The sequence below is a fragment of the Aptenodytes patagonicus genome, chromosome 2 (assembly GCF_965638725.1).
Source record: "Aptenodytes patagonicus chromosome 2, bAptPat1.pri.cur, whole genome shotgun sequence".
Taxonomy (NCBI): Eukaryota; Metazoa; Chordata; class Aves; order Sphenisciformes; family Spheniscidae; genus Aptenodytes; species Aptenodytes patagonicus.
In genome coordinates, this window is record NC_134950.1 from 146,567,798 (window position 1) to 146,591,564 (window position 23,767).

General features: G+C 38.1%; 1 protein-coding gene across 4 annotated transcripts in view; it reads right to left on the reverse strand.

Annotated features, from left to right (window-relative positions):
• CDK14 (cyclin dependent kinase 14) overlaps positions 1-23,767 on the reverse strand; it is a 329,864-nt gene that overhangs the window by 220,077 nt on the left and 86,020 nt on the right. For all 4 annotated transcript variants that reach the window (XM_076331548.1, XM_076331551.1, XM_076331550.1 and 1 more), the window contains 2 exons: positions 13,307-13,401; positions 2,040-2,119 (listed from right to left, as the gene is read on the reverse strand). In XM_076331548.1, the coding sequence (XP_076187663.1) occupies positions 2,040-2,119; positions 13,307-13,401 (175 nt within the window). The remainder of the gene's footprint in view (positions 1-2,039; positions 2,120-13,306; positions 13,402-23,767) is intronic.

Genomic DNA, 23,767 nt, shown 5'->3' on the forward strand with positions numbered 1-23,767 from the left:
CAGGAGACAGGATTACATTTACCAAAAAAACCCACAAACAAACAACCAACCTATAACCTGAGTTTGACCCCACCTAACCAAGAGTTTACAAAAGTTGAGAAAAAACTCTCTCATTAGCCTAATACTCTTTGGATCTAGTCCCAGCCTAGATGAGTACTTAGAAATACAATGGATGCATATAGTCCCATCAAAATCAGTGAGACACCGCATACTTAAGAAAATATGTATTAATTAATAACTTTAAGCTCTTGTCTAGAAAAGCTCTTTGTTCTACTAATACTAAAGTATTTTAACTGGCTTCAACCACAGTGCTGTAGTCACAGCTAAAAGGAAAACTTCTCCAATGACAGTGTGAAAAGTATTTTCATGCAAGCGTGCCTTTATAATTTAAAAAAAAATCAAGTGGAAAAATCTCTGGTCTTGCTCCTAATGAATACTTATTTATACTGAGCTCACACAACAAACTATGAAGGAAAACACATTATACTGTATTTGACAGTTATAACACTATAAACTTTCATCTAGACCAAGCTCACATTAAAAAACCTTTTAAGTGTCACTAAAAAGGCGCAAGAAACCCGTATCTACTATTTTCTTATTAAGTCAGTACTATATCAACTAAAAACCCAGATAACAATAAACATATTTGAAACACAGGCTGTTACGCCTTGAACTCGGCATTACAAATATTGAAAGCTGTGCTCGTAACCCTCTGCACACCTTGTTATCGTGGCACAGCTGTGGGGACAGACAGCTCACAGATAAAATGTATAATGAATAAATGTGTCAGATCATTCAATAATTATTACTCAAACAAAGCAGTACAGAAGAACTGCTGAAATTCCTTCATAAATTGGCCACCCATGGTTTTCCCTCCTTTGTGAAGAGCCCCCTTTAAAATGCACAACCTTGGGATGGAAATCCACAGTACTTTAAACGTTTCTAACTTCAGAGTGTCAATCACACGCAACGTGGATTTTTTTTGCCCAGTCCACCCCCAAAACGGGCTCATTGTACAGACAGACATACAGCATATGGACAGCTGCAGGAACATAGGCAGGAGCGAGGGATAAGGGAGCTGCAGCTTCTGCGACTGCGGCTGCAATGGCCACAAAGCCATTGCACCTCCCATGCAGGACCACGCTGTGGACTCTGTGAGAGCTGATGTTCTGGTACCTCCCTGGCTCATCCCACTTCGGGAATTAGGCCAAGATAGTCAGCACAGTTTTAAAAGGTCCCTCAAAAGCTGCAAAGGTCTCGTCTCTTTAGTTCGCTACCAACTTCAGCTGAGTCTGAATCAGTGGTGTGATGGTAAATTGTTTATTATTTCTCTACCAAGGCTCATTTTTAGTACCTTCTACCAGAAGAGGCCCATGCAGAGAAGGCACATCCAGCAATTTCTGCAAAGGAGCTCGACACAGGCAGGCTCAGATAAAGCAGCTGTCACTAGGGACCACGAGGGGCTGACAAGAAAGGATAAAGGAGCAGAGCAGAAAGCATGACAGGTATCTCCGAGCACGCTAGATAAGAGTCATTCCCAAGCCACACAAGTCAGAGTCCATGGGGAAGGAAAAACAAACAAAAGCTAGTCCCAAACTACACACAGCTTCTAAGACACCTGTATTTTTGCTCCCTTCCCATTGCCTTCATCAAGAAATGCTTTTCTTCGCTTCATGCTGCGGGTATATGAAAAATTACATCTACCTTCATCTTAGGTGCTGCCTGGAGGGAAGAAGCGAGACTTACACATTTCCCTCATCTTCCAGAGTGACTTCTCACACCCACCTTAAAACATGCTCTTAAGTACTCATTTGTATAGTAAATCTAAGAGGAGCCAAAGCAGAGGCAGAATTGCATTCTTTTAACAAGAACTCCCACACCAGAGGCTTTGTTTTTGAAGCACCAAAGTTTCTTCCTACTGAAAACATAACCATATAATATGAATTCTCAAGCTATTCACTATAGCGTGGCACAGAAATAAGAAGTGCAATGTAATTACAAAAAAACCCCATGTATAATCATTAAATGTGAGTGCATACCTTCCCTGATAGCGGTAAATGGGGTTCCTTCCTCTTCTTGTAATCTAATCACTTTTAATGCCACCAGCTTTCCATTTACCCTGAAAAGGAAAGAGGGGAGGGGAAGGAGAAATAAAAAACAAAATTAAAGCAGAAACAGTATTTCTCATAATAGAACTTGTTTCCCATCATGTACTTATTCAATTTCTTCCTGTCAATGCCAGTGATTCATTTATAGCACTGTAAGAAACACTTCATAGCTTCCATAATGTCAACTTTATACTTTCACACCCAGATGCAATCCAAGAAATGATCTCAGTTTTCTGTGAGTCAGTCTGTTTCCTTTCTATCACAGCACTAAACTAAAGCTTTGTTAAGAAGTATCAGATTGTAAAATATGGTTTTAAAGTATCTGTCCTTTATTTGATCAAATTGTTCAAAGAAAAAAGCATATGATTTTCATCCATTACCCCACTTGCACTATATCCATATTTATACTGATTGTCTCCTTCTGCGTCACACCCATAATTATTGCCCTCAAAAAGCTATGGAACTCTGAGATGGGAAATATTTTTTAGGTCATTCTGGCCATTTCCCGTTAGGGCAGGATTGTTCCTAAGGTACATTCTTGACTACATGGCCCAGGCTAGTGTTAGGTTATAATGACTCTCATTTATAAGATTAAAAAAAAATCTGTGCTCCAAGAGACGAAACTTCACAACAGGTCACTCTAGTTTCAAATCTATTTGGCTAGTTTCACTTCTAGCATTCAAATTTCACCACGCATGAATCACATTCAAGGCCTTGCAAAAAAATCCAGTTGGCTCAGTTTATCCAAATTAAATCTCACAAAAACTGAATGAAAGATAAAAACTGGTATCGATTACCCTCCTCAAGAACAAACTCATACTCTGAAACTTTATCAGACTCCCCAGGTATGACAAGCAATGGTGAGGATAGATTACCGAAAAGGCATAACACAGTTGCCAAAATAATAATAATAATAATAATAATAATAATAATAATAATGCAATTTCTTTCTGTAAAAGCAAAATTAGCCTTTACAGCCACAAAGCCCAAGGAAGCACTGGAGCTTTCACACTCCTGTAGTCATGGAGGCAATTCCCTATTGTACCAGGCCGTAGAAGATGTATTAATTTTTCTAAGCAAGATGATACAGACACCTACCAAGTCTGAATTCATCTTCTCCCTCAGGCTTTTAATTTTTGTAGTTAGATGACTTCAGTGACAGGATGGCTACCGTATTGTTTCTTCTAATTATTCTTCTTTTACAATTGCCAGAATCTCATTAGCCCTATACACGGCATTGCATAATGACTCTGAGCAACTTAAGAAACCCTGGTTATCAAAAGATGGTTTACTCATCACCTTCCAACATTCATAATACTTCAGACTGGCACCAGTTCAAGTCTCAGGCCGCTAGTCACTGCTGAAAGATAATTATCAGCTTAACCCTACTGGATTATCTGGATTTCTCCTTATAATTGCCTTACATATATTTTTGTTTAGATTTAAACAGGACTTCTGGCATCAGAAGAAGATAAGCCTTGCCCCAAGTAACTTCATGTGTCATGCACAGACAGGAGAATAAACCGTAATAAAAGCAGAAGTAGAAAGACTGATGACAGACATGCGGTTCATATACCTGTGTAGTTTTCAATTCCTCTGTCAACACACCACCCTACCTATCACATACATATAAATAAGTTAGACACCTGGATAACTTGATTATTTTATGATAGATGAAATAACTGTGCAGGAGAAATTTAAATAAGAAAAGCAAGATCATTTTGCAGATCAAGAACAGGACAGATGCTGTGTTCAGAGAAGGCAATGCAGAATACAACGGAAAAAAGCAGATCAAGGAGGTACTAAGGAAATAGGGATGTGGAGTCTCTTGCCAGAGAGACAGGCAAATAGCACGCAGCATTGTGTAGATTATGTTCTTTTTAATCCGAAGTTCTACATTTCATTGATTCATTAAGAGTAATAAATAACACAAACAGCAATAGTATGGAACTCATTTCGAAGAATTCACAATTAAACACAGTAGGTGGGCTATGCTATTTAGTTATCACTGCCACTTTGTCATTGGTACCTGCCATCATCTTGATAGACATCATGGCAAATCTTAATACTATCGAAATGATCGAACTAATCTCAAGTAGTGTTCCTCTGGGATTTCATTCTCCCCTTTAGTATTATTTATCTCCAATACATCAATCTATAACTTCCAGAATAAAACAGCCTCCTTATTCTCATTTACTACCCAGTCGTTAAAACCTTTTTTTCTAGCTCATTTTCTATAAACAGGAGTGTATAAATCTGGCAATGTGAGAAATGATGACGTATCATCAATTAAAAGATAGGTGTGTATATTCACATCCTTTAACTATTCTCCCACTGATGCAACCTCAGGATGCAGTTAGATGATGCTGCAGAGATGAGCTGAGGGCTACCTTAGGGTATAGCCTTGTTCCTGCTAAATCCCTGCCACACACTCCTGCCACTGTCTCATATTTGCTCTCATTCCTGCTAGACCCTACAATGAGACTGCTTAGGGAGCTTAAATAGGAGAAGACTGGCCTTTCTAGAAGAACTAAATCATATTTTAAGAAATGATAAAGGCATTTTTCACATTTTAAAAGAAAAAAACACTAGAAAATATATCAGAAGAACTGGGACCACCTCTTGAGAAGCAACAAGCCATGGGTTCAAGCCAGCTATGTCATGAAATTATGCCCTGAATCTTGTGATGACATGCCAAAATAATGTGGCAATTTCCTTAGAAGCAACATTGAAAAGAGAAACCTGGAGAAAATTACCTCTACAACCTATCAGAACTTGTCTTTGCAGTCTTCAGTTGTGGTCAGATAAGGTTAGCAGAATTCCTGCCAGATATTGCTTCATGTTTGTCTTCCACAACTTTCAAAGCATGCTCAGTATTTTCCTTATTTTCAAATACAAGTAGAAAAACTGACAGGTGGACAGCCTTTTAGGCAGTGAAAAGGCAACGCTGCTGCCCCTTTTAACATCCAGGATTCATTAAACCAGCTCTCTTGCTCACTGTCCAAAGTAAACAGTTTCACAGCTTCTCAAAACAATACACTTAACTGGGTGAAGGATTTCACTTATCATCTTATGTCCATCCTGTCAACTGCCTCATTAGTTTCTATTACGGACAATATTGATTATAAAATTGCTGTTTTCTAACTTACAAGCCGTCCTCCTTCCTAAACTAATGCGCTCTCTCTTTCTCTCTCTCTCATCCAAAAATCTTCAGAGAAAGGACAAAAGTCCTGAAGCCTCTCTAATTATCACACAAAGCTACTTTACTCTAGGCAAATCACCAGCAGCTGATGGACAGTTTTCCAATTTATGGAAATTCAGCATATTGATGTTACATAATCTCTTCTAATAAATTTCTGATTTTATATGCAATGAAGGCAAAAGAAAAATGAGTCCAAATTGTTTTATGTGGCATATAGTAAAAGTCTGCATATTGTAAAAAACACAAATGAGCCAAATATTACAAAAAATGCTAATATGTCATTCTGCCTTTTCTAAAACAGCACATATCAGCATTACCAAAATAAATACATTTATAAAAATGACCATTTATGAGAAAGTAGAGAAGATTAGAAATGATTTAACGCTTTAATGCATCATTAAGAACACAGAATACTGATGAATATAAAGTAACTAACTGATGACTTATTGGTTTTGCTGGGGATGTTGACGATGCCACATAGAGAACAAAAGAGTACAATAACACTATTTTCTCAAGTTCTTCAGTTATATTTAGATGCAATAAATGTTCTAAATATAATAAATTTAAAAGAGTCAGTTAACAAAATCTGCCACTCTGATTTCAATCTGTTTATTTAATAGAGTTTTACCACTGGCTGGAGTTGAGGCTGAGTTTATAACTTGAGCAAGTGCTAAGCTTGGGAACATTTCTGCAAAGAAAAATCAGTAGATGGTATTGGGACGATGCTCTTATTTGTGACACACATTTCAAGAAACTAATTTTTATGAAGAAAAGTAACTCTCAATTGTTAAATATTCATTTACACGAAAAGCTCAAAGTTTGATGATCAAACCCTGACAATATCTAATTAGATCTACTCTGTAGTGATATTAACGTCACAAACAGACGTCTAAAACCCCAAACAGACCATGGTGGCCTAATGAAACCAGGCTCTGCCAGAATTTTCCTTTGAAGAAACCTGACAGAGGCAAATTCACTGTAGGTTTAGTCACCTCTGATTATTCTACCAATGAGTAACTAATTCCACATTGAGGGAAACACTTCTTTTAATCATTATCATAAAAGACAGTTCAGTGTAAACATGGTTTATATTATATTTCTGTTACTGAAAAGGACTTACATTTGTAGTTTACAAAAACCACTTACAGTCCCACTAAAGCCCTATGGTGCAAATATTCAAGGGACTAACATGGCCCCTCAATTTCTCTTTTTGACTCCCACCATCTTTTAACCTCCATCCTAAACAAAAGTTACCTTGTTTTAGAAGAAGCCAGTGGATTAAAGATACTTCATAATGCTGACATTTATTAGGGCTGAAAAATAGAAGATCAAAGAGTTCCGAGAGAGATGAAGGACTTAAATTATTAATTAGTGTTGTTACTGGAACTCAGGGATCCTGTTCTTCACAGGACTCAATGCAGTCTCATACAAACAATATGGCAGCCCTCACTTGAACAGGAGCAGGTGAGCAGCATCAGAACATTTACCTCCAGGTCCCTCGTCCCTACCTCCCAGCCTACATCATTCAGTTCAAACTAATCAGCTCCTCATCTAAGCACAGGGGCTGCACTTGACTCACGCCTGCTGGAAGCAAATCACTTGGGACTGGCAGCAGCGAGAGCCATGCACAGCACCGGTCCTCCTCCATATACCTCGCATCTCTTTAGGTCCCACTGATTTTCTTATAAAGAACTGATTTTCATATAAAGAGAATTCGAAGACAACCATAGTGGTATCGCTTATAAGTAAAGTGGCCTCTTACAACTCTGCACACCGACAGTCACAGGGGATCTTCTGAGAGATGCCATTCCACAGCTAGCTGGAAAATACATTGGTGCGTAATGGCATTTAGATGGCAAATTACTTCAGCGTTTGCTCTACCATTCCAATCATGCATATATGTGTCAGTCCCAATAAATTACTATCCAATAACTTTTAGCACTTATATCCAGTATAACTATGTTATATCCTAGTTTTTCTACCACATTTTCCTGTGCAATCCTGGGTATGTAATATACTAGATTTTCTTTCCTCAGTTTTGTCCCTTGCCCACAAGAGATAATAATGCTGTCACCTCTGTAAACTGCTTTGCAGGTTGAAGCACAGCATATATAGTGTAATGTTCTCTTTATATATACAACTATAGAGGAAAAATCTTCCAGTATTTCTTTTAAACACTGAGAAGGTCACTCAGTAAGTGATCAATATAGTCAATGATTCATCTTCTAGTTAGAATCTTAGCAACTTATTTTGGTACTTACACTAATAATTTTTTCCATTTGGCATTTTAGTTCAACATCTAGTTATCATTAGTTTTGCATCTAGTTCAACTTGAAGCTATTGTTTTTATTAAAGATTTACAATGCTAGAGATTTTTTAAAAGCATCTATGTACATATTTTATAAACCCATGTCATGACTTTAAAATGTATAGTAAAAAGCAGCCTACAAAAATCAGTTAAGCACATCAGTTAAAAAAAATGAGGGGGGGGGAAGATGAAAAAAAAATTGGGAAGCTCTAGTAGGTAACCATAAAGTGCCTTTTCATAATCCATGAATATATATTCCCTTTCCAGCCATCTGGTATCCTCAGATGAAAAGAGTTTCATTTGTAGATGAATACTGATTTCACACAGTTTGCAAGAAAGAAAAGAAAAGGTTCAGAAAGTTTAGGTCACTAAGGCAACATGAACCAGAGCAATTTTGAAATATTCAGTCTAAATAAATTGGCCAAAACATGAGGAAAATATTATCTGTGAACTGGACTGTTGCACATGAAAAATATCAGCATGTGAACACACCACCACACATGGGCATGGAGTAAAGCTAGGAGAATGACTAAAAAGCTACAGCATGACAGACAAAACCATGGCAAGTTCTTCAGGTCATCCGAAGCCTACAGCACTTGCAATAGATTGCACATAAAACAAAAGAAAAGACAATGAAAGCATCATGGAGGTTTCATGACAAGTAAAAGAAATTCTGCAACTTAAAAAAAAAGTCAGAAGAGCATTTAGTCCTGTTAGTCATCCTCAGTGAAGGTTTCAGCATTATAAATATAAAAATCCAAATACTTAAGTCATCCTTTTTCTTGTGAGCAGCCATCCACAAACATAGATATGAAATATGATGGTCAGCTATACATTCATAATGCATACTACAATACATCATGCCAACAACAAATACAGGTAGTTCCCGCTGATCATTCAAATATTCCCTGCTGCTCCAAGAATAACACCGCATGGAAACCGCAGCTGGTGCAGAGCATGGTGCCTGCCCTCCTGAGCATGATTTCTCTCTAAGATCCGCTCTTTATACCATGAACTCCCTATTGATTTTCAGGTGAATAGTAAAAGGTATTGCCTTTGATGGAGGCAAAATGTAAAATGCCCTGGCTACCTGAAAAAATACCTTTCATCTTTGGGTACACGTTAGAATCACCTTAAACACACAAAATTCAGATTTCAAGCAGAAATGGGAGAAGTACCTCGACTGAAGGACTGCCCTACACCTCTGCAGCCTTTGAGCTCTCATTGACAGCATCAGCTTCTTCTGTGCTCTGCTCAATACTCTACCAATTTCTCATACTAATAGTTAAAAGGGATAGGGACCAGAATTTATTAGGACAAGCATTTTATTAGGGATAAATTGAAATGGTGTAATTTTGTGGTAGGGAAATTAAGCAAAAATGTGTTGATTGAGCTCTCTGTTACAAATTCTACACATTTTTGCAATACTTTGAGCACGTGAAACTTAGTACAGGTGCCAAAAAAAAGTAAAGGTACACTAAAAATCACATGGACGAGCAAGAAGGAGATCGAGATCATAGCGGTGCAGAAGCAATGGAGATACCATTGGCTTGCCTCTCAAAACACAGACACATGCTGTCCAAGCAGCAGTCACAGATCACATCGCTTTAACCAAGGTAATCTTTTTTAATTCTTTGCCTTGAAGGGCAATTGAACACAGTGGGAGGAGAGGACAGAAACCATGCCAACTCATAATATTGCCAAAAGCACAGGTTTTCCCCTTAAGTACAATATGCAGAGTTCCCAGTGCAGAGATGCAAGGCCTCCACACTGCTTTGTAAGGGGCTCTGGTTGGCAGCAGCTCCTCTGTGCTGTCACCAGCTTCGTCTCCAGACTCTCATAACTCACACCAACGTTTATGTGCCAGAGATCAAGCCAGATCGCATTGCTGTACGTTCCAGTAAATTTATAATCAAGAAGGGAAGAAGGTCAACGGCAGCAGGAAGATATACGTGTCGATACAGACAGACAGCACTTCTTCAGCTCAACCGCAAAATAAAATGATAGAAGACTTCAAAAGGCACCTACTGCCTTGCGCCTATTGCATGGCAAACGTTCACAGCGTTAGTCAATGGAACTTGCATCATTTTTTACAGCATTATCAGTAAACTACTAGGCCTAATTCTCCAAAATTTTAAATTAAAAAAAAAAAAAAGCAGAAATCCCTTCAAAGTGATCTGAATTTCAGATCAGTAAGCAGCCTCTTGGGATTTTATACAACAAAGTAACATGTGAGAATCTAACCTGAACAAAAGTAGAAAATGAACATGCCAAGATGAGTTTCATTACGCACACCTGATGTGCAACACATGAAATCAAATAGATTTGCCTATTGATGCAACCATCAGCCAGAAACAAATGGCTGCTTGGCTATTTCTCCAACAAACAAAAAAGCCCAGCCTAAGAGAATACTGCTTCACTTTCCTCAATAACACAGTCCCATTCACTCTTCCTCACTCCAGGGAATCATTTTTATCTGACTACAAAAAGAGAAATCCATCATCCAGTAAGAGGAATTAGCCCACTTCATTTCACTTTCCTAGGATACTGCCACAAATACTTAAATAGACAGAGAAGTAACAGGTTTGACAGGAAGGCAAGGGCTTGGTACCGCTGACCCTGCTCCAAGTTGTAAAAAGCCAGGCTTGCCCTGAAAGCAAGTTACTGCACACATTATTTTAAATTTTAGGAAAGGAATGGCTGATTTTGTGTCTTTGGAGGCAGGTATGTATCTTTTAGTCTTTTCAAATAGTAAGCTAGGACCATCAATTTTTTATTCCATCATTATGATCAGCAGGGGAAATAATTTAAAAGGATGAAATATATCTCAGGTAATGCATTTTAAAAAAGAAAAAAACAAACCCCACTACTTGTCACATGCAGCTGGTGATAAATATTAAGCACAATAATTCTGAGTACAAAGCGTCATTCAAACCAGCTCAATCTGATGTTAAATTCTCCATCTTCCACTACAGTTAAGGACATATCTCAGAAACATTTTGGCAAAATGAGAAAGCCAAGCATTAGAATTGGTTGAGAATCAGGGATTCTCAAACATTTTGACCAAAACACACTTGTTGTGCAAGTATTACCAGCTTTTCCAAATACAGATCATATCTGTGTTCTGCGGTGTGCCACGAAGGGCTTAATCCTTCAGCAGTCAAAACTGGGCACATGCCAAAACAAACAGCCCTCTTTTGACCCGTTTTGCTCATTTTTCTTCCCACTGAGCCTGTAGCCAGGGGAACACAGTGATGCGTATCACAGTCTCACCCTACGTACCTACATCAGGTGCTAGAAAAAAATTTTTGTATCTATTCCTGTATCATTTTAGATAAAGCTATAAACACTCAGAGCCAATCTGCCAGAAAAGCAGCAGCAAAGTTAGGCTCTCATGGAATGGCCGGAGCCAACATTGGTCCATCTATTCGCCCCCCCGTCCATCTGTCTTCCCCAATACTACGTGGTAGCAGTGATGCTCTCTCTTCTTTGGGGATATCATCCAGGCCAGAGATTACTCAAGTTTCTCACGGGGACAGAAGAGGTAACAGGGCCACATTACCTCAACCAACAACTCCTTTAGAAATAGCAGATAGCCCCTGTAGCTATCTGTTCTTAAGGAATAACCTCTTCCTGCTGTGAAGTAGTTCAACTGTTTCTTTAGCTCAAGAAACAGAAGTCTGGACTGGAGGTGCTGAATCTAGACAGTGCTGTGTAATATGGGAATTATTAAACTCTCAGCGGGGAAAAAAAAGTAAGCCAAACAAAATTAAGCAGGTGAAGGAATATTACTGTAACATTAGGAATATTCTCTGCATATGCATTATAGAATCATAGAACCATAGAATAGTTTAGGTTGGAAGGGACCTCTAAAGGTCATCTAGTCCAACCCCCCTGCTGTGGGCAGGGACATCTTCAACTAGATCAGGTTGCTCAGAGCCCCGTCTAGTTACACACACTTTTTTCAAAATACATTTTAAAGACGTTGCAAAAGATGTTACAAAGCAGCAGAATAAAGTTATATATAATTGTTATAATTCACACTACTTATTCAGAGCTTGCTATTTATAATGGAGAATGCAGAGAGCCCAGTAATTTCAATTTATTATTCGACTACCATTAAAATCATTGAAGTATTTCTTACAGATCTGCAGTCATCTCTACTAAAACAAATGAATATTTCCAACCAATCTATGTTTTGTAACACGTTCACTAATCACTTCTGAATGAAATAGTTTCAGGGAAGCGCTTTGCTTTAACTTTCAGTCTATTCCACTGATTGACGGGACATCTAGCAACCCTGTTGCCTTAATACAATCTTATTGAAAGCCAAGGCATATGGGATAACTATCACCAGATACGTGCTGTGATTTTTAAAGGGTTTTAGTAATAAGGCGCAAGCTGAAATCTATATGGTTTTCTCATATTACGTAGACCCCAATAAAAAGCTTACATATGTATAATGTCTGGAACTTATGCTGATGCGTAACTGAACCATTAACAATACAACGTAACTGCATTTTCTTGAAGAAAGCTGCCAGTGAAAGACGATACATGGACTGGCATGGCAGATGTGTAAATACTTCTTTTACATTTAGAACATGTTTTTATTCATATCAGCTGTCATTATGCTCATCAATCTCAAAGCTACTGAGAGATGAGGACACCCCTCATTCTGATTTATTACAAATATTCAGTGAAAAAATAATTTTCAGTACCTACCTAACTTAATGACCCTGGAAAATGTTAACACGTATTTCCTTGTTTCAGTAGTCATTCTGTCCCATGACTGTCATGATATTCTCTCTGCTGAGAACAGTAAGTTGCCTCATCTCTCATTCACTAGACAAAGTTTTTAAATAAAGATATTGCACGTACCTGATCCCTCTCTCAGAACTGCTTTATTATTATTGAAAATTTGATTATGAAAACTTGATTAAATACATGAACTTGCACAAGACACTGCTTGATGAAAGATAAATCTCAGCTGAGATTTATCTAATGCTAACTTGAAGCATTAGCTCAAGAAGTATATTTTAAGTTTGTTTACTGAGTTATTTTATACAATATAGAAGCACTTAGAGCACTGGGGATAAAAAAAGTTGCAACAAATAACCTTAAAGTGGCTGAAAACAATAAATATTTGACATGTAGACAGTAGATTATTTTGAGGTGGAGTAGTTGCAACGATTGTAAATGCAGATTGTAAACATCTTGTTACTCTTGTAAACAAAATGAACTTACAGTACTGCAAAATTACATTCATTGCCTTCATGTTATTTTATTCAAGCTTTTTAATAATGACAAACAAAAGACTAACAAACTCATTGCATATATTCAGCATTGCTCTCAGAACATCAGAGAAATCTACTTGACAGTATATTGTGCTCTTACCCCTAAAAATCAAATATCTTACATTTAATTTGGTATGGATATTGAGAAAGTAGTACAACATTAAAGTACAAACAAAACATCAGATTAACAAGACAGGATCTCATCTTGTTCTGATGTGAAGGTAGTATGTTACCTACGCAATACGGTCTCAGCCTCTTTCACTAGAGCACATGGCAGTCAGTAGCAGTCTGCATTCATTCATGGGGATGTCTGTACAAGCGCAGCAACATCAGTTAATACCTTCTGCTTATCTGCATTTACACACAAAATTAAATGAAACAAACCACCACTTACTTGCTTTTCCCTTTGTATACTGTAGCATAAGATCCTTCCCCTAGCTTTTCCAGTTTTTCATATGAGTCTGCTTTTCCAAACTTGGGGCTTGTAGGCTAAACAGAACAAAAAAACAGGACCTTTCAGCATATATTGCACCCACAACATTAAGTGCTTTGATTCAGCCTTTAGAGAGCAAACGTCATTATCAAAACTCATAGACCTGCAGGTTTTCAGCAGCCAACAATAAAAAAAAAAATTAATAGCAGAGCTAATGAAACAAACATCATTCAACACCCCAGATGGTGGTTGCCGATATCAACCATATACTTACATCACTGGAACTATCAAAAGGATTTTGTTCTTAATCAAAGAGATGTTTCTGTTTTATTTTTCACATATATCACTTCACACAGGGAGAAAGATCATTAACAACTAAGCCATCTTATCTTTGTAAAAGATCTAAGCAACAGTCTTAATCTGCCCTACAAAATCAGATTAAAAGAGCTGCTTAATTTTTTTTATTTTTTATTTTTTAGACTAAAGCCCACCCCGGTACATCAACCATTGTTCAGACAGTGGTCAAAATACTACAGGAAAGCACATTTAAAGAGAGTACCTTGTTTCTGAATTATATTTACAGTCTTCAGCTTATGGTTATAATTATACCGTAAGCAGGTATATGCAGCATAGTTGAATAAAATCCTGTAGCCTTAATATCTGCAGCCTAAGTGAAAGGTCTGAATTTGAACCAAGCTAAGTGCTGATTCTTGCTCAAAGGGCCAGATAGCTCAGCTGGCTACTTGCTATCAAGTAGCAAGTATACAGACTGGTACTTGCCCCACTTTTACACACTCCTAACAGAGAACACCACAGCGCTGCAAAAACAGAAATTCACCTGACATGAAAATGATTCACTTGGAAAGATGGGGAGGGGTGTATTACGACGAATAGTATTGCATAAATTATGTTTCCAGATTTTTATTCTATGAAACAATGCTATTCCAAATGATGCAACATAATATCTAACTTTTACAAAAAGTAGTACTTGGAAGCATTGCAGATAAGCATTTTTGTACACAACTCTGATGAAGTTCTTGGAAAATGTTTGAGTTTTTTGAAGTGTATCCCATTTTCCCATATTTCCCCATTTTCCAGTTGTCTGGAAGGAAAGGGCTTTTTATTTTCCCCTCCAAGACCAGAAGGACACTGCAAAAAACCAACCTGCAGCTGCCCCCAGCATTATCTACTTATATTTCAGGCTACAGTGCTCAGATGTCCTGTACCTAAACCAACCAAAAGAGTATAGAGGAGAAATTTTGGAGTGTCATTGCTGGTGCTCTAATCAGATGCAGGGCCCGATTTGTTAGTACTCTTGTTACAACGCTACAAAGAAAAGCAGCCAAGCAAATCCAGCACGTTTAGGGTTGAATTCAACTGGGAGACTCTAAGCCATGCGCAGCTGCACACAGTGTACGCTCACATATAGGATCTTACGCCTAATTTACAAAAAGTACTCAAGTTTCATTTTTTTTAAAGGAGACAAACATCACAGTGCAGGACACATCTGTATGTAAATTCCTTTAAAACCATGGTCGAAAGTTTTAAATCAACTGAGCCTAAAAATTACTTCTATTTAAACAGACAAGAGCATCCCAGGTAAGATGACTTGGTACCTCATACCTCTCCACTATACGCATTTAACCATTAGCCAGAAAATACAAAAATTCTCTTTACTCAACAATTCTACGTTTGTCCTAAGACATAATTCTGGCACTTTGGCATGTATACCCCTTTTTTGAGACCAAGATCCCAGCTTTCTATTGAATGGTATCAGGATATACACATGTATGTTTGCAAAACCGAGCCCTTCCATCTCCCTCCAATACACAGAATGACCTATTATTTTGCTATCCAATTCCTAAATATGAACAGACTGAGGAAAATATGTCATATGGGAACCCTCAGATTTCTTTTCTGTTACGTTATTTGGACCACTTCATTATAGATAAGGCAGTAATATTCTCGGCTCCCAATCTGTGCTTCAAAAGGCATTCTGCCTGGTTAGAAACGAAATTTTTATTTTTTTTAATCAAAGTTTTATTACAGATGTCAGTAATAGAGGTAACTAAAATATTTATTCAAGTAGCTTTTTCATGTAAGTATCCAATTATGACTAATGCAACATTACAAAACTACAGAAAAAAAGCATTTAGATGTTTAAGTGTCTCCCATATAAAGAAGAGGGATTCCCAAATTGCAGGCTGCAGTAAACACACAATGAGCAGCTTGCTTTGGAGTGGAAATGCTGCCCCAGTTAACAGGGAATGGTCCACTGTTGCTTTCCTCATAGGGTGAGGAAGAAAAAAAGGACAGAGTTTATACATGTGTTTCACACCCATTCCTATTTTCACACTGAGATTTACTTTTATACCACTGGAAACCATAATATAAAGGTCACAACAACTTGTAATGCCTTAAGATCTTGATAGGAAACAGGATGCCTTTAATCCATTACCACACAGTAAATCATCAACAGCAATTATTCCTACAACCTCAAGTTCATTTCTCCGTACTCCAGCTGCCAGAAGCACGGATTTAAGGTCATGCCTTTTGACTCACTCTCCTCCTGGAAGCTGCTGCATCCTCACTGAGAACGTGCAACATGCTAAAAGCTCGCATTGGTGGAACCAGGAGGACAGCTCACTCCTGATCTTACAAAAGAGGTGCTGGTTTCGACTGTCTTGGCCTCAGGGGCAATCCCACGCAGTGCCCCAGGGCTCAGCTCTGCAGCAGCAAGGCTGACCTGCCACCCTCCCCAAGCAGCCCGAATCATTTGTCTGGTGCCTGCTCATGCTAGGTAAGAGCAGACCAGAAACAACCAGAAAACAACCAGAAACCCAACCCATTAGGCACCGCTTGTCCCATGTGCAGTAAAAACACATGGCTGATACCCTACTCTTCCCTGGTTACAGCACCTCCGCAGTGGAGCTCAGCTCTATTCCAACTGGATCACTAGATGGGATTCCCCATCTTTTCACACTGTTAGATCTCCCTTTGTGAAAATGGACATAATTTTTCCTTGCATTTGTAATCTTAAAAGGCTTACAATTTTTGAAGGTATCATCTGATGTAGAAAAGCACTTCAGAGGATTTTACAAAAAAAAAAAAATTAAATAAATTCTGAGGCAGCAGAAGACTTTGCAAACTAATTTGCATGACTTTTCTTAATGAAACACCAAGACAGATCTCACTCAGCACATGCAATTACTTTAGAAAATGAAGGAACATATTTACCATTTCCCCAACATTTTCTCAATTTTTTTTTTTTTAAATGAAGCCTCACACATTAATTCAAACTTACAGTTACAAATTGCTTATAAAGGTAAGAAGTTCAGACACTTCTTACCTTCCCTTTTAGTTCTGGATTATAAAGGAGGCGAAGACTGACTGAGATAATGCAAAAATGCAAAACTTTGCAAAACTTAAGTTTTAAGCTTAAAGGGATCTAAATAAAGGGCTATGGAAGCGATCTAAATAATTTGAAGTTCCATGTGACTGCTGAAAATTATAACCATTTCAGCCTACTTTATTATTGCACTCCCCCTTTCATATAGTTATTTTTTCAGCTTCATGGCCATGAATTTTGTTATTCAGATTTCTCCACATTAGTTTATCTTTTTCAACCATTTCTGTTAAAAAAATATGCCTTGTTACAGCAAGACTATGGTACCAATTTTTTTTTAACAAATGCTAATATTAAAATCAAACATTGAAAATTCACTTTTAAGTGTAATTTCTTCTTTTAAAGTATTTTATTCTTTCCGATAAAATATATGGGAATACATACACACAGAGATTTGTGTTTATTGAGTCACAAGAGTCCCATATTCTGCCTATGATGTGGTTGATTGAAATACACATAGCAAGCGAGACATATCCAGAGCTGGATACGTCAGCGTATCCAGTCAGACGTACAGTGCTTACATCAGCCAGTGACATACCTCACAAGCAGCAGACTCGCAAGAAGTTCTCCTATATTTTAGAAAGCTGGTGCAATCCTCCAGTTTGACCCAGACAAGATTTCTCAACAGAAGAGAGTACTAATTTTAGCTGAATTTCAGCTAATTTTGGCTGAACGCACATATTTTGATAAATGATTGTTCAAAGCTACTTTTTGAAGCTCTAACATTACAATACTTCTACCACTATTAATTTTCCTTTCTTCTTACTCCTCCTTACTGCTTTTTAACCCTCTAAAACACTGACATAGAATCATAGAATCGTTTAGGTAGGAAAAGACCTTTAAGATCATCAAGTCCAACCGTAAACCTAGCACTGCCAAATCCACCACTAAACCATGTCCCTAAGCAATACATCTACACGTCTTTTAAATACCTCCAGGGATGGGGACTCAACCACTTCCCTGGGCAGCCTGGTCCAATGCTTGACAACCCTTTCGGTGAAGAAATTTTTCCTCACATCCAATCTAAACCTTCCCTGGCACAACTTGAGGCCATTTCCTCTCGTCCTATCGCTTGTTACTTGGGAGAAGAGACCGACCCCCACCTCACTACAACCTCCTTTCAGGTAGTTGTAGAGAGCGATGAGGTCTCCCCTCAGCCTCCTTTTCTCCAGGCTAAACAACCCCAGTTCCCTCAGCCGCTCCTCATAAGACTTGTTCTCCAGACCCCTCACCAGCCTCGTTGCCCTTCTCTGGACACGCTCCAGCACCTCGACGTCCTTCTTGTAGTGAGGGGCCCAAAACTGAACACAGTATTTGAGGTGCGGCCTCACCAGTGTCGAGTACAGGGGCACGATCACTTCCCTGCTCCTGCTGGCCACACTATTGCTGATACAGGCCAGGATGCCATTGGCCTTCCTGGCCACCTGGGCACATTGTCGGCTCATATTCAGCTGGCTGTCAACCAAAATATGTCACGACATAACTTGACTGTGATAAAAGGACAATCTTTGCCATGTCTGAAAACTGTTTATTTACTGAATGTGTAAATTTTTTGTTTAGTTAATTAAAGCCTTCAAATCTTTTCTATGAAAATTTTACTATGATTTGTTGGATATAAGCCAAAGGGAGATCTCCCTGTGGCCACACAGACTTGTATATACTGAACATCAGTGGGATTACTTAGGCGTAAAGCCTGTTGCTCAGTGTTAGAGCTTTGTATTTGCTACAAAAAAAGAACATTCAAAGCTAAGAAGAAAATAAAACACAGGTGCGTGTGTGACTAAGATTGAACTATTTAATGGGCAAAAAGTTAAATAGGCAGTAAACAACCAGTCAGCAAGAAATTGATACCACTGGAAAATCACTGAAAAGTGAATTTTCATGCTAGGGAGAAATCTTCCAGAGAGCTCAAATGGGAAAGATAGATGAATTACTATGACAGAAGGGAGTAAAGGTCCTCATGCGTCTGAAGAATTGAACATAGTCCCAAGTCACTGTTAAAGTCAGCATGGGTTGTGGTGGATCATGTTATCTCCAAGAGGACATTAGCTACTGGAGCGCAGAACGGTGCACATCTTTCCTTCACGAAACCCACTGGGAGTTTTACTTGTTTGCCTTTGTGCTTCACTTTCCTTGAAAATAGTTTTCATCGAGGTTGTTTTCTTATTATTAACCTACATTTTTCCCAGTGCAAGATTAGTCTAAGAGCACCACTGAGCACAGGGAATGAGCATCTTTAGCAGTATGGCTTACAGTAACAAGATTAGATTTTTTTTTCTCTCTGGTTAAGGAAATACAGATTGTAGGAAAAAAGATAGAAAGAGTATGCCAAAATGTTGAATACAGAAATAGAAGAAGCTAGTATTTCAAACTGACATGAGAGTATTAAAAATAACAGAGAGAAAAAGAAATGAGAGGAAACTGTCTTTTCTGACCAGGTCATTTCAAATAGCCATTTCTTTGATATAGACTGTAGGAGGGATAACAGGTTTCATCCAAGATCTTGCAGTATGAGTCCTTGCACTACATTGCCATGTGAATACCTCTCTTTCTTGGAAATTTTCAAAATCTATGTAGTAAAGAAAGCTTTAATGGAAAATTACACTGAAAATCACCTGACTATTCTTATAGAAGCTGTGTGGGTTATGTTCTCATGCAGTTTTCATAACTGCAAAACAGCTTGTGAATGTCACACTTAACCGGCACACTCCCGAGCCTAAGTTTTAAATAGACCTTTTTTTTTTTTTTTTTAAACTGCAGGATATTAAACTTCAATATAAAATTATCCTCAAGGGAAAAATACTATGTTCACAGTACCACTGTAAATTATTGAAAATCAAAACTAAAGATCTGTTTTGTTATATGCCTCCAAAGAAATAAATTCATTGCTAGAAAAACTTGAAAGTAAAAGGTAGGCCAAAAACCTAACTGAGATTAAATCACAAGAACCGATGATTTTTTTTTTTTAACCAATCTATATTTTGGCTTCTTTGACACAATGGTAGGGCTTCTTTTACAAAACCATATGCAAGTTTCACAGTAATTAGTCCCCTTTCTTAAGGTTTTACCCTATGAACAATAATAGGTCAATTTGATCACACTTTTTTCTTTCTTTTTTAAACCTTGCAAGTTGGACTGTTTTCTAGGGCAATGTTCAAGGGATACAAAGATGTTCAAGAACCCAAACTGAGCAATCATCTGAGCTGTACCACTATCTGATCCTGTCCTGTTGCTGGCATCTTTCTAACCCTTTAACACGCAGCCATAAATTAAGAGCAACCTGAGCAGGAGTGACCACAGAGTTTTTAAAGCTGTTTACTTGTTCTCCAGGCTATTAAAGCACAGGAGCTGGACCAACTGCCACATTTTACCTGCCTTATCATCTAGAGAATATCCTCCAGGTTAACAATTATTAAAGCTTCCCTTGTGCCAGAAAAGAAAAATCCACTCTCTACACTGAACTCTGAAATTATCCTACCTCAGTAAAAAGTATCAACCAGAATGGATGCAGTTAACCTAATAATTAATAGGTTCTTAAAACTGAAGGTTGCATACACCTGAAGAGGAAGACAGGCAAGAACGGCACACCAAGTGTTTAAGCAGACAGAAACGATGCCTAACTTTTAGACAAAAATCTGACTTTAGCGTCTGCTTTAAAGTTAGATTTCTTATGCAATTGATTTACAACATGCTACCAGGATCAGTTCATGCTTTTTGCTTGCACTTTTTTGGAGGAAAGTTCCATATAACAGGACTGAAAATTAACAGAAGTTACAGAAACAGAAGAGGCTGCTCTTCCAAAAAGAGTGCAGAGTCAATGCAGTAAAGCATTGCTTATCGAATTATTTTTATCTGAATGAATTTTTTACATTTATGTGAGTTGGTAGAAGACTAGTGTTTTGCTGCATTTAGTTTTTAAAAAGTAACTGAAAGGTAGTACATATACCTTAGCATGACATTTGAATTCATTGCCATGGACCTTAAGCCATTCAAAGAGAACAAACTGATGTGTATCACTACATAACTAAATCTCGACCAGATGGCTAGCTTATAAAACTTGCAATATTCTATTTACATACTGTGCAAAAGTACTATTTTAGTGTATAAAATCTGTACACTGAATACAATAAAACTTCACCTTGCACTGGAGAAAAATAAATGAGGCCACACGCCTAAAGAGCATGGATCTCAAATAAAACTTTCAGAGAATTAGAGCCGAACCATCTTCCAAAGCCAGTGTTATTTTGGTAAGAGTGGCATGTGTTTGGCTTTGAGTTGTGCTTTTTTTATTTTGTCCAGCTTATTTTGTAGTTTTACCATTTCTTCAGTTAGGGAAAAAAGAAAAGCAAGTTTCTTCCCTTAGTAGGTAAAAAATTCAGCAAAAGATTTTTAAAAAGATAGATATAGACAGATAGATAGATAAGTACACACAGCTATAGCTACATGTATATAATATATATACATGTATATACACACGTATATATTGTGTTGGGCTGGATCAGAGCAAAGGTTTGTCAAGGCAAGTTCCCTTCTTCTAACAGTGGCCAACAGGTGATGCCTCCAAGGTGAATATTATCCATTATTCTGATGTGATAAAAGGATAAGTCTGTTCTGCTGGAAATTTCATTCCATAATAACATCCAATTTCAATCACCTTAAACAGTTTTGAAATTACACTCATAGATGTTTTCTTATGTTTTAAAAAAAGGGGGGAAGAAAATGCAATGCAGTGTGACTGTTTCACATAATGAGTACATAAACGTCAGGTGGAAAGACTCTAAGTGTAAAAATTAAGTTTGTCTTACAAGAACAAAAAAATAATGTGCTAACTTCTGCCTGTATGCTACTGCAGTAATTAACAACACAGGATTTCTACCGGGTTGCAACGAGGTGTGACATTAACTGCAGAAAACTACTTCATGTTCAAGAACAAATGATTTATTTTCCAAGCGACAATCTGTGGGCAGGAACACGGAGTTCCAGCTTCCCCAAACCTGTGTGTGTCATCTTTCTCATCACAAGGTGCAGAGCATTTTGAAGGTATGGAAAACACAAAATGGGTAACATGCCACCTGCAGGGTATTATTTGGTGATCTTCACCAAACACTGAAGCTGATACCTGCCAGAGAGCTGATAAAGCTTCCGAAACTAATCAAAACAGAAGCTAATGCCCCAGGGCATTATAAACAAGGTCTTTCAGGTCGCATCTTGAAAAGCGTTATTTCTGAGACAAATAAAGGACTTTCACCTGAGCAGAAGCAGTGATATGGAGACTGCAAGCCTCAGCCATACACCTTCTGTAAGACGTCACTTCCCCACCTGACAGCTACAGAGGACTTTAAACGATGAAAGGGAAGAGACTAAATGGAAGCCTATCTCTAATTCAGTTCCTCTACTAATCAAGCGTAGAAAGTGCAAATTGAAGGTAGCATACATCTATCAGAGTATCTTAAAATAAAGCTTACAGAAAGCACAGCCAAAACTGAAACACGGCTACACAACTGTAGCCAGTATGACCCAGAGGGCATAGCATGCTCAAGAACATTTACAGAAACCGAAATGCCCATTCAGACTGGTATAATCTATGCAGCAGGCGAATTTCCAGAGAATCAAGTTATAACTCAACAAGGGAGAATATGTAGCAGTCCTCTGACATGGAAGAAAAAGAAGTAATGATCAGAAGAGTACGTAGCAAGGGCATCTGCTATACAACATCAGGACTAGAAAAAAAATGAAACCCAAAACCCCTCGTCAATTCAAGTGTAATTCAAAACCAGAGAATGACAAATTCCTGCAACTAACCACACAGACATATGCTCAATGAAATGTGCATCAGAACATCTCCTGCCTGAGGCAATGTATTCAGGCTCTGGGAGAAGGGGGGCAGCTTGATCGTATCTCTGCCTTGGACGTCTGAACTTAGGTCTGCCTGGCAGGACCAGGTGTGACCTGCAATCAGCAGAGGGCTAACACCACCTTTTGCTGTGAAGATCTGCTCTTCCCTCTTCATTGACATGAACGCTGACATTATTCCACAAGTTATTCCTTGCCAGGTGCTCTCCAGATCACTCCTCATAAGGAAGAGTCAAAAATGACTAACAATGCCTCCAAGCAGAAGGAAGAACTGAGCTCACTGAACAGAGCTACAAAAACCAGGGAGAATTACGGGAAGTTGAGAAATGAGAATTGTATTTCAGGAAATTCCTATGCACCTACTTTAACACGTGAGACATCCCCAGCAAGTCTGTGTGAGCCAGCATAGGAGAAGATTACCAAAAGTGTATGTTTAACTAGGGCTTTAACCAGCAGCATAGTAGAACAGGAAGCATTAACATCATTTATGTAAGAAAATACTGGGATCATAGGAGATTGCATGGACGCAGTAGAGTACCAGCCCTCTAGAAAAGAACAAGATGCCAATAATACAGTTTCAAGAAACGTCTGCTTCAAAATTTGGGAAGCAAAGCAAATAGAACCCTTCAGTTTTAATAGGAAAAAAGTACATAAAGCATTAAGAGAAATTAGTAATAGTTTCTAAGAGGAACAAGATAAGAACAGCAAAGATGGGGAGCGAGTTAATACCACAAAAAAGTTAAGAAAAGACTTTCAAAAAAAGTCATTTAAATTGACAGTTGTGGTGCCAAACAATAATCAGGCATCATGCACAAGTAAACACAGTGCAAACCGCTCCATCCATCCATCCATCCTTAATGACTGAAAAAGTTTTATGGTAAGAACTCCTTGTTCTGGAGTCATCTGGAACAGTTGGAGACATCTTTGGCAGCAGCTATATAATGCCAGGCGATGATGAAAAAGCAAATTCCTTTTTGCTACAGATGGATACATTTTAAAATGTAACCTTTTCTAAAAAGGATAGTCCCCTGGAGGCGTGTCATCTTATCCGTTAAATTCACATGGGTTAAACAAACCTCATCTACAGAAAATTAATCTCTTGTCATTTCTTCTTAGAAGTCTGACAGAATTCAGTCAGACTTCTGTAGGGAGGACAGAAGATC